The sequence below is a fragment of the Arachis duranensis genome, chromosome 7 (assembly GCF_000817695.3).
Source record: "Arachis duranensis cultivar V14167 chromosome 7, aradu.V14167.gnm2.J7QH, whole genome shotgun sequence".
Taxonomy (NCBI): Eukaryota; Viridiplantae; Streptophyta; class Magnoliopsida; order Fabales; family Fabaceae; genus Arachis; species Arachis duranensis.
The window spans coordinates 27,135,799-27,150,212 of NC_029778.3; the positions used below are offsets into that span (position 1 = coordinate 27,135,799).

The 14,414-nt window shown below is 30.0% G+C and overlaps 1 protein-coding gene across 1 annotated transcript in view; it reads left to right on the forward strand.

Moving 5' to 3' along the window:
* The first annotated feature begins 3,026 nt into the window (after positions 1-3,026).
* LOC107458395 (uncharacterized) overlaps positions 3,027-14,414 on the forward strand; it is a 24,975-nt gene continuing 13,587 nt past the window's right edge. Inside the window, exons 1-9 of the mRNA XM_016076602.1 lie at positions 3,027-4,098; positions 11,114-11,251; positions 11,332-11,505; positions 11,774-11,776; positions 12,707-12,793; positions 12,956-13,009; positions 13,092-13,149; positions 13,438-13,530; positions 13,627-13,835. Of these exons, the coding sequence (XP_015932088.1) occupies positions 3,027-4,098; positions 11,114-11,251; positions 11,332-11,505; positions 11,774-11,776; positions 12,707-12,793; positions 12,956-13,009; positions 13,092-13,149; positions 13,438-13,530; positions 13,627-13,835 (1,888 nt within the window). The remainder of the gene's footprint in view (positions 4,099-11,113; positions 11,252-11,331; positions 11,506-11,773; positions 11,777-12,706; positions 12,794-12,955; positions 13,010-13,091; positions 13,150-13,437; positions 13,531-13,626; positions 13,836-14,414) is intronic.

The following is a 14,414-nucleotide window of genomic DNA, read 5'->3' on the forward strand; positions in this document are numbered from 1 at the left end:
CCTAATACTGATCAGGTAACACGAATTCCGGATCCTATGCAACATCATTGTTGTATTTGTGCCTCCACTTATGCATTCCTGTACTTTCCTGATTCGGTTGGGTATGTGTGGATAAATATTTATAAGAAGAAAATTCTTGACTCACAATCATGGTTGACTTCATACTCATCAGTGACTGGCCATTGGGATAGTAATTTTCCCTGCCCTCCATATGTTCAGGGTGTTGATTCTAGGTATGTTGTTAACCATGGCATCGTTTATTGGTTGAATTGGAACAATCATGCACAGACAAGTCCACAGTGTATTGTTCACTTTTCAATTTTTACCAATCAGTTTGGATTCATTTTGATCCCTGTGGAAGCCAGAGCTATGATTCAGCGGCTTTTAATCTGTGAAGGTTGTTTGTATTATGCTGCTGTTCATGCTAAATCAGACAGTTATAGGTGGCTCATCTGGAAAATTGAAGAAGGCAATCAAGGATATTCCTGGGAGTTGTCATCTCAGTTTCGAGGTCATGGATCAGCAGAATCTCCAGAGTATTTGACTCATGATTATTTGATAACAGTTAAAGATACTTCTCAACCAACTAGAGGAACTCAGTTCACCATCACCAAGTTAGATACAAAAAATCAGCAGAGAAGAACACTTAAAGTGGTGGAATTCCCACTTTCTACGTATATTAAATCACTGAATTTGAATTTTAACACTATTGTCCCAGTTTAGTATATATACATGGTCTTAACAACTATTGTATGTTATTCTAAAGTCTTTATGAGAAACTATATATCATAATTTATATGTATTTCCTAACTGATATAGCATATATGCTGAAATTAGCTTCAAAAATTGGGATCCATTTGTATCAGCAATGCTGTAATTTACATCCTTAATGTTTTCTTTGAGTTTGTCATTTTCTACTATTTTCCTGATATTATAATCTAATTAAGTTCCTTTTTTTATATAATATGAAGTACTGTAATAAGTAAGTTGTAAAAGAAACTAACATATTTGCTTAGTGGTATAAATTTATCAGGTTAATAAATATCTTAACTTGGCTGGCATTTTTATTGCCAACTTAATGTTTATTTTCTTGCTTAATGTAGTTATGCTCTATCATATGGAAGTCTCTTTATTGATGAATAAAGCTCAACACAAATCTAACATTTTATTGGCTATTGCAATTTATATGTTTACAAACTTTCTTTCAAAGAACTTATTTAAAACACTTTCTCATCAGATTGATAAGCGAGAATACAGGTATATAGTTCCTATACATTCTATTGCTTTGACATTTTATATGTCTTGAGAGTTCTTGAATCATGGTTTGAAAGTTTACGGTGAACATGTTTGTAAGTGCATCTCCATGCTTATTAATAACATATCACTTAATCTTTTGAGTGTCTAATATAGTTAAGTCTAATTACCTATGAAAAGATCAGTGTAAACAAAACTTTTCACTATAAAAAATGCAATGAGAAGTATTGTAACCATTAGAATTGGATCTATAAAAGTACAGAATATGCATATATATTTACAACGCCAAAAAAATTTCTTACTTTAATATTATGAGAGCTTATATGAAGGTATAAGAGCATATCTATGACCAAAAATGTTTAACTTTTTATTAACATGATAATTGAGAAAAAAATACACAATTATTTTAGTTTGGAATGTTAATTAAAAAAAATACTATTTAACATAACTATTTATCAATCATTATTGGAGTACCAATGACTTCTACAAGCAAACAATTAGGCTAATTATGCTAAACAAAATACAGTTGGTAAAATATTTCTCTAGAGCTATACTATAGTAACCTTCAAATTGAGGTCCTATCATCTTAGGCAATCAATTATGTACTCCATCTAATCAATATTATTCTATTTATTTAAAAAGATGTTGTGTAATTAATATCTCTTAATATTAATGTCAAGTTCTCTGTTTCCTATCAAATTGAAGATAAAGTTATATTGTTATAGACTTATAGTAAATTCCATACAAATAAGACAAGATTGTTTTCCCTACTAAGTTAAATATTAACTATTCCAAATATCTTAGTTCGAAATAGCCTCACCTTGGGAAAGATTTCTTGAACAATAGAACCAAACAAACCTTAGTTAAAGAGATGAGATAAAGTATCTAGAAATGATTTCTTTACTATCTTCAATTAATGAGTGGTTTCATATCAACATGAGAGGTATTATCTCTTTAAATGTGTGTCAGTGGTCTGAAGCTTATTGAAGTAAACCCAATAATCGATGAAAATTGCATCAGGGATTTTTTCAATTTAGATTATGTATTAATACCTGGTGAAACCCAATGATTTGACTGGCCAAATAATTACCCATTTCATATATTGTTGATCTAATTTAACAATAAAGGAGTTTATTATAATATTGTAGTTATATAAATGAATAAAGAAAGCTTATCTATTTACTAAAAAAACAAAGCAACAATGTAGTATATATCTGCAGAAGCAAAGGATATAAGTAGAATTAAGTCAAGGAACACATATGCAATGCTTTAACTTATATAGTCCATTTCACAACTTAATTGCATTTCAAAAAATAATTTGAGGTAAAAACAATCTCCAACATTGACATGTCTTCACCAAATAGGATCAAGCATTCTCTTTTTCATTAATTAATTGGTAACATTAATCTGAGAATCAATGAATATTCTTTTTTTCTATTTGTTGATAGCATTGTTTTTTTTCCATATTTAGTTTACTCAAAGGCATTAGGCAGGTGACCTTAATATTATTATCCTATAAGTGATACATACATCATTCTATAAATACTATATCAGAACTTAAATAAGTCTTCACAGTTAAACTAAAACACTCAAATAAGTCTTCTACTGATCCTTCTTCCCGCCTCTACAATAAGCCAGTATTTCATTACTAAAAATACCACCATGAGTGATGTTCCTCCTAAAAGGGTTAACATTCCAGATCTTCCGATGGAGATTATGTTGGAAATTTTTTATTTGTGTGATGTATCTACCATTCTCAATACTCGAGCAACATGCAGGTTTTGGAGAAAAATCTCAGTTCATATGCTTTTTTAGAAGAGATTGCAAGAAGGTGGAAGAGCAAGGGTTGTTCCATCTTTGCTCACTTTGGCTACTCTTCTGATTGGACAAAGTCATTAGACTGGGTCATGAATATGAGTGCCTTAACTGGTGAGACTTCTCCACTTCACTTCCCATTCCTGTTAACTGCTGAAGGTTGGTTCCAGATAGTTGGAGTTGAAAATGGCATTGTTTGTATACGCTACTCTTCTATGGGTAACAAAAGCTACTTGCTCACCTGGAATCCGATTTCCCGTTACTCTAAAATCATTTCTGACCCTAATAAACATTACTGTGAAGGTTGTGCTTTTCTTTACTCTTTTCTGTACTATCCAAACACGGTTGACTATGCTCTGCTGCACGTGTACATGGAAAATCCAGATAGCTCCACATGTGTTTTAACCATGTACACAAGTTTTAGAAGAAACTGGAATGTTACAGTTCCATGCCCAGAGAATGCACGTAGGTTGAATCCAGCCTATGTGTCAGTTAATGGTGTTGTTTATTGGGTTAGTGTCATTACTGACGAAGAGGATATTCAGCCTCCTTATATAGTTTCTTTCAATATTATCACTTACTCCTTTGATCAGATTTCACTTCCAAATGAAGGACTTCAAGGTTCCCATACTCTTTTAGTCCGAAGTGGGCACCTATGTGTTGCTGCTAATATTGGTGATGATTACTCATATAACTCAGTCATTTGGCAACTTGACCAGAATAGTTCTAGCTTTAACTGGACTAAACTATTTTCCTACAGTGGCATTGGGCCGTCTTACATACCTGCTACCATTGTTGATGATGATATTATTCAAATTAAGGAAAGACATCTAGAAGTTGAAGATATACATGACTTCAGATTCACTCACTTTCATATACGCCGTTATAGTCCAGTTACTGGCTCAAAGAAGACTCTTCAATGGGTTAATTATGACAATGTAGTCAAATTATGGACACTACACAAATTCTACCAGGACTATTCCCGGTGTGATATGCAAGTTTGGTTCTTTAATGATCGTATTGTGTTAGGTCTATGCATCTGGTGTGATTCTAATTAAGTTTTTTCTTTCTTTCTAGGTTTGTAATGGAATGTGTGTTTGTTGTTGCTATGTCATGTTGCTTGTGTGAGATGTTTTTAGACATTTCTACTTATGTATTTTATGTTTATGTTTTTGCTGTTGAATAAGCATGTTCGTATAGTGATCGTGTGATGTTTGTTGGCATAATTAAGTAATCAACATATGAGGTAACTGAGCTTTCATAACAATTGATAATATTATTTTTCAAACTTTCAACTTAGAAAAAAAAGTTACCTACCAGAAATAATCCAAATTCATAATAAAAAATGGTGACATTAAGAAAGAAGCTTCCTAAACTACTATAAAGAGTAAAAAATTAATAAAGATTACATGCATGAAAAAAATTAATAAAGATTCTAAAATATGAATAAAACAGCTACTAAATATTTGTTGTTCAATTAAGTTGAGTACTAGAAAGCTATAAGTGCCATGAGTGTTATGAATCTTTATTTTAACAATTTAATATTTTTTGCCAAATTCTTTATGAAACTAAACTTTTTTTTACTAAATATTAGAAATCTAAAAAAATATTTTTTCTTTTAAATTTAATATTACTTAATGAACCTTTTCAGAAATATTATAAATAATACATGAAAATTACAAGAAATTTAATAATTTCCTTTGTAAGGTAAAATGTATTTTGTACTCAACTATTTATATGCTTCATATGATCAAGCATAGAAAACAAGTTTCATGTTAAAATTTTTTCAGTATAAAATATTAATTTCAACACTTTTGGTAATCAACAAAGTTTTATGAAAAATTTCTTTTACCATTGTAATAAAAGAAGAGTTTAACTAAATTCAAGATAAATAAATTTTAGTAGGATATCAGAAAAAATTTTAATCTTTTCATATAAATCAAGTATTAATTAATCAACTTCATAAAATATTATAAACTATACCTGAAAATTATTAGGAAGTTAATAATTCTCCTTTTCAAGTGAAAATTAATTTGTACTCAATTTTTCATGCTTTATAAGAGCAAATGCAGAAAAATAAGAAACGTCACCATTTTAAACTTTTTTTAAACAAAATTTAATGTAGTATTTGGTTAATAAAATAAATCAACTACCTATGACAGCCTATAATTTAAAGTAGAAACAGAGTTCATGCATTGAGATTAACTAATGACAACTTCAGAATAAAATACAAATAGTTGATAGGATTATAAACTTCAAACCTTTTGGTATGCCAATGAAGTAAAAAAGATAAAAATAATAAGTCATGATCTGTGTAGTTTAATTAAAAAAAAGCTTTCATTACTATCATAATAAAACATTGATTTCAGTGATTTAATCAAAAGCAAACCTTGATATAGTATAAGATATAAAATTTATTTAACTTAAAAAAAATTACAAATAATAAAATTCAAAACTCCCAAAACATCATACTATTAAGGTATATACAAATATCATGCATCTTCCGATAATTAATCTTTTGTTTGATAACAAAATAAAATTTCGGAAATACCTGCACAAAACTATATAAAAATGATACAAAAAATAAAATTATTACTAAATATTTATTGCACACTATTAAGGTATATACAAATATGATCAATATTCCGATAATTAATCTACTGTTTGATAACAAAAAAAAACTTTTCGAAAATACTTACACAAAAACTATATAAAAATTATACAAAAAATTAAATTATTCCTAAACATATTACTAAATATCTATTATTTAATGTATTGTCAATATTTATTTAAAATGTTTAATATTTTTTAGTTGTGAAGTTACCTTTCTATATCCAATATATATATATATATATAGTTATTATACTAAATATTAACTACTTCCGCTAACTTAGTTTAAAATAGTAGAAGACTTGGTTTAGGACAGTTAAACAAATTTTAGTTATAAGTAAAGAGATAAAGTAACTAAACTCCCATCTTTTTCTATTTCCTTTGTAAAACTGAGTTAGGCTAATTAATGAGTGATTGTATTGGGTATTACCCACTAAGACCTATATAGCCCATGACATCATGTTTTCACAAAATTGTGATCTTATCTGCTCAGAGAACAATCACCTCACCGACTGAATTTCTTTAAATGCAACTTTGATTAAAAATTATTTTTTAACAGGTATAATATTAATATCAATTTTCATATTTGACTTACTTATATGATAAAATAAGGCCAAAATAAGCTACATCCACCCCAGCTGTTCAAGTGGTTTTCTTCCAATTGACCTTAACCCTCTCTTTTTAGTTATTTCGATAAACTCAGCCTTTCACAATTGGAAGAAAAAAACTTATGATATTCTCTTTGTAACATGGAAAACTATGATGTAGCTCACAAACTTGCAATACCTTCATTACCTAAAGATTTAATCATCTATATTTTATGCAAAACTGATCCTGCTACAGTGTGCAGGTGCAAATTGTTGTCACATGACTGGAGAAAAACGCTATCAGCTTTTGAGTTTGTCTCAAAGTATTATCAACTGTTCTCAAAGGCTCATCCTTCCATTCTAATTCATGTTTTCTTTCCATCCTGGAAAGGGAAAAAAAATTGCTTCATTAGACTCGATCCAAAACGAGGTAATCTATTATTTTTTCCACTGCTAGCAGAGTTGGGTGATGCTGACAAACTGATGGTAATAGGCATAGAGAATGGCAATATATGTCTTTCTTATAACATGTTGCAACATGAAGCAAAGATAATAGTTTGGAATGCATTTACTAGATCAAAGAGACAAATTCCTCCACCAAAATTCTTGGGGTTCAAGGTTTTTTTTCCAGCTTTTGCTTTTGCTTACTTTCCGAAAAGCATGCATTATTGCATACTTCACACCTTCAAAAGGAATTTGCAGGAAGATTTAATATTCTATAGTGTCTATTCCTCTGAAGATCAACAATGGACCAAAATAAGTGCAAGTGAAGGTATGAGAGGAAAGGTTGGGCCTGATTATGTTGCTGAAAATGGTCAGATCTTTTGGATTCATTTCACTGGTGAAGATTATCAGTTTGCAGATTCTATATTGATTTATTCTATCATAAAGAAAACTTTTTACATCCTTCCCATACGTGACAGATATAGATCAAAATGTCAATTTCTACTAAAATATCAGGGGTTTGTTTCTTTTTTATCTCACCCAAAAGATGAAAATAATTATACTATATGCATATGGAGCATTATAAATACAAAGGATGACTGCTTTAAATGGAAATCAACTTTGAAGCTGAAGGGGCTGAGTACATATGATAATCCCAAGTTATTTGTTGATAATGATCTTATAAGTTTAGCTGATGATACCAAACAAACTGGGATTGATTTGAAGGAAATTGTTTTATCAAGATTCCATATTGCAAATCAATATGAGAGGCATCATGTTCACTGTGTTCAGTGGTCTCAAGCTATTGAAGTGAAGCTCATCCATGAGTATTTCATAGGAATTTTTCCAGTTTAGTTGCCTTATAAACAGTTTTACCCTGTTTGTTGTTATTTTATGTTATAGCAAGAAATATATATGTAATTATATGGATAAAATCATGTATACAGTTAGGACAATTAATGCTATTTTGTCTTGGGTAGTTGCAGCAAACATGAATATAGTTTTGACAGGATTCAATGATACGAATCTTTTTTAAATTTGATCAAATTGGAACTAAGTAACTTGATAAAACCATTTTAATTTCACAAATCTTTTGTAAGTAAGAAATTATTTTTTGTAAAAAACAGGACGTTCATTCTTTTTTCCAAATTTACACTTAATAAACAAGATACCATACGCATGGTATAAAGCTGCAGTTTGTGATGGAACCATCACGTCAGTAATTTGAGTGGCTCTATATTGTACTGATACATCACCAAAATTTTCTTTCCAAATAATAAAAACAAAGTAAACAAGTAATATTCTATTTGTTCCATTTTTCCAACAAAATATCTTAAACAAAAATCACTTGAAATTTTGCCAAATAAATTAGTAACTTAACCTTACAGTAACTCATTTGCTTTTGATACAGTGTTGGGGTCACACATCTACAAATATATTGGTATTTTATAACTATTCTTTTCAAGAAAATATAAAATACAAAATTTGAGTTACTTAATTTTAATAGGAGAGTGAATTTGCTACTGACTCTTAGACTTGGTTGCTGTTAGTCTAAATAGAACCAAACGTTTGATTTCTTCCTTCTTCATAGTGTGCTTAGAAACAAATACATGAAAGAAGTAGCTTAGTAGCAATATTACACACCCGTTTTAGTAAAAATATTTGCTCTAAATCAATTCTGTAGTATGGAACCAGATGATAGGAAGCAGGCAAGACAACGTAGATATCACATTCTAGCTCAAAAGAAAAGGAGATTAAACTATGCTCTACAACAAGGTTCCACCGCATACTACCCTTTTTATTTGTTGCCTTAATTATTTCTCAAAAACACATATTCAGGTAAGCAATTTTATCGATACTTTGTATTTTGTTTTTTAATTTATGTCGCATACAGAAAATTCTCCTGCCATTTTACCACCAACCAGGGGAGGAGAATCCTCAACGATAGAAAGGATGGGGAAAACTTCTTTAAGGAATCGACAACCATTGATTGAGTTAGAAAATGGTAATATTTATGTTCCAGTTGCATTCAACATTTTCTGCCTGTCAACATAATTCATGGGTAGCCTTCATTGTTATGATGAACAACTTATAGACATTACAATTCATCACTTAAATACACTCACAGTAAACAGGTTATGCAGGCAAAAATTTATGTTTATATATAATGTTATTCATACATAAAAGGCTTCTAATTTGTATAATAGATTTTCATATCAATTAGAATGATCCAAAATTTGTAGTTTAGGAGAAAAATCTTTGCATCATAAGAAATATGTATTACAACTAATATCTTACTGTATGACTAAAATCCTCCCACTAGCACCAACTATTATAAAGTAATTCCACTTAAATAAAAATCCAATCATTTTATTAAATCCCCTTCTTCAAATAAGACAACGATATTTTTTTTCCTCTCAAATTTCACCATCATGTTTTTATTCACAAGAAGCATTCGGTCAATAGCCAAACCAGTGCTGCAGAATTTTAAGAATATTCAAAAACATTACACTGCTCATGAAAGGTAAATCTGAAATTTAGCTTTTGAGTCTTCAAGCAAAAATTAGCTTTTGGGTCTTCAAGCAAAAATGATTGTGTACTCAGTTATTTATACTTTATAATAGCAGATATAGAAGATAAATAACAAGACTATGTTTCATTTTTGGAGTTAACACCTAGCCATAACACTAATATTTGGAGTACATAGACAAGTAATTCACTGAAATTAAACAAAGAATATGCTCTGAAAAAAATAGCCAACATTGATTTGAGTATTAATTTCATCACCTTTACTATATCAATGAAGTAACAACGATCAAACTTTTTAAACAATGATATATGTAGGCTACTAAAAAATGTTTGCATTAACAATTTTGTATTTTTAATGTTGAGATAATATTTTAACTTTGAGAAAGAAAGATTTATTAACAACAGGTCAATAATTTACAATTATATTTTCTGCATAACTATTTACAATTTGAAGGACTGAGACATGGAGCTCTGGCATTAAGTTTGTCTATTGAGAATTTATGTATCTTTTTTTTCTTTTTTTTTTATCCTATGCTCTTTCTCTCAAATGCTTTTGAGTTGAATATTGCAAGATAATTGGACAGGGGACGAATGATATTAATCTGAACTATACTATTAAAATTAGCCACTAATGACACAACTGATTTTGAGAAATCAACATAATCTTTCATTATTTTTAAATACGAAAAGATAGTGGTATGCTGTGTTTATTTTCAAATTGATAAGGTGGCTAACAAACAGATCAAGTATTCCATGCTTAATCTTAGCAATAAACATAACAAAACGTGTCCTAATTTAAGTAATTGGAACTGCTCATCTTATCTCATTTATCTTTAAAATTCTTATATCTTACATTGGATACAAATTTTATGCTTCACTTAAAAAAGTAGAATTATAATTAGGACTGCTTTTTTGCCGTGTGCTTTAGCAACCTAAAAGTCAATTATTTTATATGGAAGTTTTCTTTGATTTAAGGTGGAGTTAACTAATGAATTTTATTTATTAATTTTTATTTGTTAACTTCAGCTCTTTTACTGAATCTTGATTCCATGCAGTGAATTTCGAAATTATGAAGAAAGCACGAAAGGACAGACATCTTAGGTTAGCTGTCAAGAAAAATAAACTTATGCAGCAATACAACATGGGTAACACTTCATATCTACCACAGTTTATGCTTCTTAAACATTTATATCATTTATAAACTAAGCAAAGTTTTCCATCAAACCAATTTCTTTTATTAATTGTACACTAATTATATTTTTCAATTTTACAGCAAATGCACAAAGTCTACATTATGGTTGCTCAGAGAATACAACAGCAAAACACTCATCAAGAAAAAATCAGAAAACAGATCCATCACTAATTAGAAAAGCTATGTCTGTGGTGCAGTCAGGTAAAAGTATTCTTCATTGAAGACACTATAAAATTATACATTCATATATATCTCCTTCAATTGTGTGTCTATACATATATATATATATATATATAATTAATATGTTTAAATTCATTAAATTTTGTTCGGTTTTTAGTTTGCCATATGATGTGCGTACACCACTTGCAATAAGCCTAAAACTAAGACTGACTATTAAACAATATGAAACTCCACACTACGCATGAAGGTAGAAAGAAAAAGACATCTATGTACATTTCAAAGTCAAAGGAATGGAGGGTAAATAAAGATATCCATGTGGACTGTAAATTCACAAATTTGTGTAGCTAATCTTTAACTATAATTATAAACAGCACATTATTACAATTTTTTAAATAAATCTTGCCTATAAATAACACATTATTACAATTTTTTAAATAAATCTTGCCCCAAAGATTGATTACTATAGATCTTATGAGATCGTAATGAATTTTTTATTTTGCAGATCAAAAATTGTCTGCAAACCAGACCATGATCACCATGACTGAAGCTAACATGGTTGGCTATAAACTTGGTATAGTAGAATTTGAATCTCAACCAAGTGCTACTAACTATAAACAGAATATTAATCTGATCATACAAGGTAAATTAGAAGCCACAGTTTGAAATTGCATAGTTGCAATACTAAATGAATATCTCAAGATGGATTTCATTTTCTTTAAGGTTCAGAAGAAGCTCTTTGTAACCATTCAACTATTGAAAATCTGACAAACAATGACAAAGAGCTTCAATCGATCAATGGACAAAAGCCTTCTGCAGTAAATCGAACACAAGTATCGAATGTCACATTTGATCCATCATTTGAATTCAATAATGGAAGACCTGGGCTTCAACCAGGTCAGAAAGTTAATTACTTCTAAAATTTTTATTTATGTCTTTCTTATTAGAACTTCCTATTTCTTTAGATGATATGTCATGTTGGTCTTAAAATTATATTACTTGAATAGTTAAACTTACCAGCTGCAAAAAATTCATAAAAAACATTGTAAAAATATTTAATAAAGCCAAAACCAATAAAAAATATTGCAAAAAGAATTCATTCCATGTCTATCATTTTGTCATGACTTCTATTAGTTATTATGATTTGCATAAATGATTTTTTTAGATGGTATGTCATGTTGGTCTTAAAATTGTGTTACTTAATTAAACTTAACAGCTGCAAAAAAAATTCATAAAAAACATTGTCAAAATACCTAATAAAGCCAAAACCAATAAAAATTATTGCAAAAAAAATTCATTCCGTGTCTATCATTTTGTCATGACTTCTATAAGTATTACGATAAGTTAAAAATCGATATTTTAACTTCATATTGATGATAGAATGATGTTTCCCATTAATATTGGAGCTGGGTATGTTATCATTAGTTGTGGAAGATAGCGACAAACAAATCAGATGGTCAGATTTAGGAAACAAAAAATCGGACCTTCCTATTTGGATTTTCTGAATTTCTGAAATTCTTTTTCACAAAATCTACCCTCATATTTGGATTCTTTCAATTTTTCAAAATTCTTTCACAAAACCTATTCTCAGATTTAGGTTTTCTGCAACTTTATTTTCCTTTTTAGAAAACCTACCCACCGATTTGTTTACCCTTTAAATTTATAAAAAATAATGACCCTGCATAAATCGGAGGTTCAATTTTATTTTCTCATAAATTTGAATTTACTTTGTCAAAAATTGGACATTCGATTTTTTCGTGCCAGCCAAATTTGAGCCTCCGATTTGCAATTGGAAATTAAAAAAAATCCATATTAATAACAAACATCACTATTCCGTAACTGAGAATAACACATGCTCATTTTCTTTTACTAAAAAATTGAGCCTTTAAAATTACCTAACCTTAAGCCTTTTAAACTACTCAGTTTTTACCCACTTGCTAAAATTGATGTAATCGATGAAATTAAAAATACCTCCGCCCATATTTTCTTTCCATGAGATATCCATTTAAGAGTACATATATGATAGATATTTAACAACAATCATATCTCTATTACAAGTTGGCTTACAAATAATAACTACCTTATTTTTCTTTAACAGATCATAGAATGAGTTATTTATCAAACCCCAATCTACAGAACTACAATATTGAGAGGCAAAATGAATCATATGCAGAAGAGAATCAAGGTAAAATTGTGTTGTTTAAGTAGTTATCAATTTCATGTCATGTTTAAATTGAATTAAATTAAAAAGTGGGGAACATTTTTCAACTTTGTTTCGGTTCACACATACAAATAGTTAACTTGCTACCTTCTGCCTTACTAACAAAATCATAATATTACATTACAGGAGAACCAGACCAGCAGCACGATATTCATAATGACTCAGAACCAATCCCACACGGTTAATAGTTAAAAGAATTATTCCCGCTTTTTTCAAAATAGCTCTATAGAATTTCAAACTCACTATATTTTTCATATCACAGGTTATCTAGACCTTGGAGATCCGAATTTCAAATGCCGACATTGTGGAGCTGAGTTTTGGTATCAAGAACGAATTAACAAAAACTATAATGCAAGGATTCCAACTTTCACTTTGTGTTGTCGTCAGGGCCAAGTTGAATTACCTAGACTACAGGAGGCGCCTCAAATATTGAATGATCTAATTTTTGGTTGTGATGCAAAGGCTAATCACTTTCAAAAAAATACGCGCACATACAATAGTATGTTTGCTTTTACTTCATTGGGTGGCAAAATAGATAGATGTATTAACCACACGAGGGGTCCTCCTACATTTATATTACATGGTCAAAATTATCATTTAATGGGAAGCTTATTACCAGAAGAGGGAAGTTCAGCAAAATTTGCACAACTTTACATCTATGATACACAAAATGAGATCAAGAATCGCAGTTCCATTCTTAGGTATTAATTTAGTATTACTTCAATCTTGCCTCTATTTATTAAGCTTTATTTGATAGTGAGCATAATTATTAAACAACAACAAATTCTTTTTGACAGCTCTGGCAACAAAACCAACCAATGGAATTTGGAGATCATATCTGATGTTATTGAAATGCTGGATCAACATAACGTTCTTGCAAAAAGTTTTCGCATGGTAAGAGACGTAATCAGAACTAATCCACAAACTAATGTTCGTTTACGTCTTATTGGGAAAAGGGGCAAAGATGGAAGGCGATATAATCTACCATCTGTTGATGAGGTTGCAGGTTTAGTTGTTGGAGATTTTGATTCAAATACAAAAGAAAGAGATATTATTGTCGAAACAAAATCTGGCCAACTTCAACGAATTTCAGAACTCAACCCATCATATTTAGGATTACAATATCCTTTACTATTCCCTTATGGTGAAGACGGCTGGAGAGAAAATATCCTTTTAAACAAATTGCCGAAAAATTCTACACAGGAAAGCTCCTACGTTAGCATGAGGGATTTTTTTGCATTTAGAATTCAGCATAGATCAAGTCGTGAAGGTGTTTTGTTGTATTCTCGACGACTTTTTCAACAGTTTTTAGTTGATGCATTCCGTTGGAAAGTAGACATCCAGGGCTTTCCAGCAATATATAATAGTCCATACTTTATTCGAAGAATAACGACGTAACTTGGCATTAAACGCCAAGTACACGCTGCTGTCTGGAGTTAAACGCCAGAAAAACGTCATTATCCGGAGTTGAACGCCCAAAACACGTCATAACCTGGATTTTGATGCCAAGAAATGCCTTAGCTCGTGAATTAATCAAGCTCAGCCCAAGCATACACCAAGTGGGCCCCGGAAGTGGATTTATGCA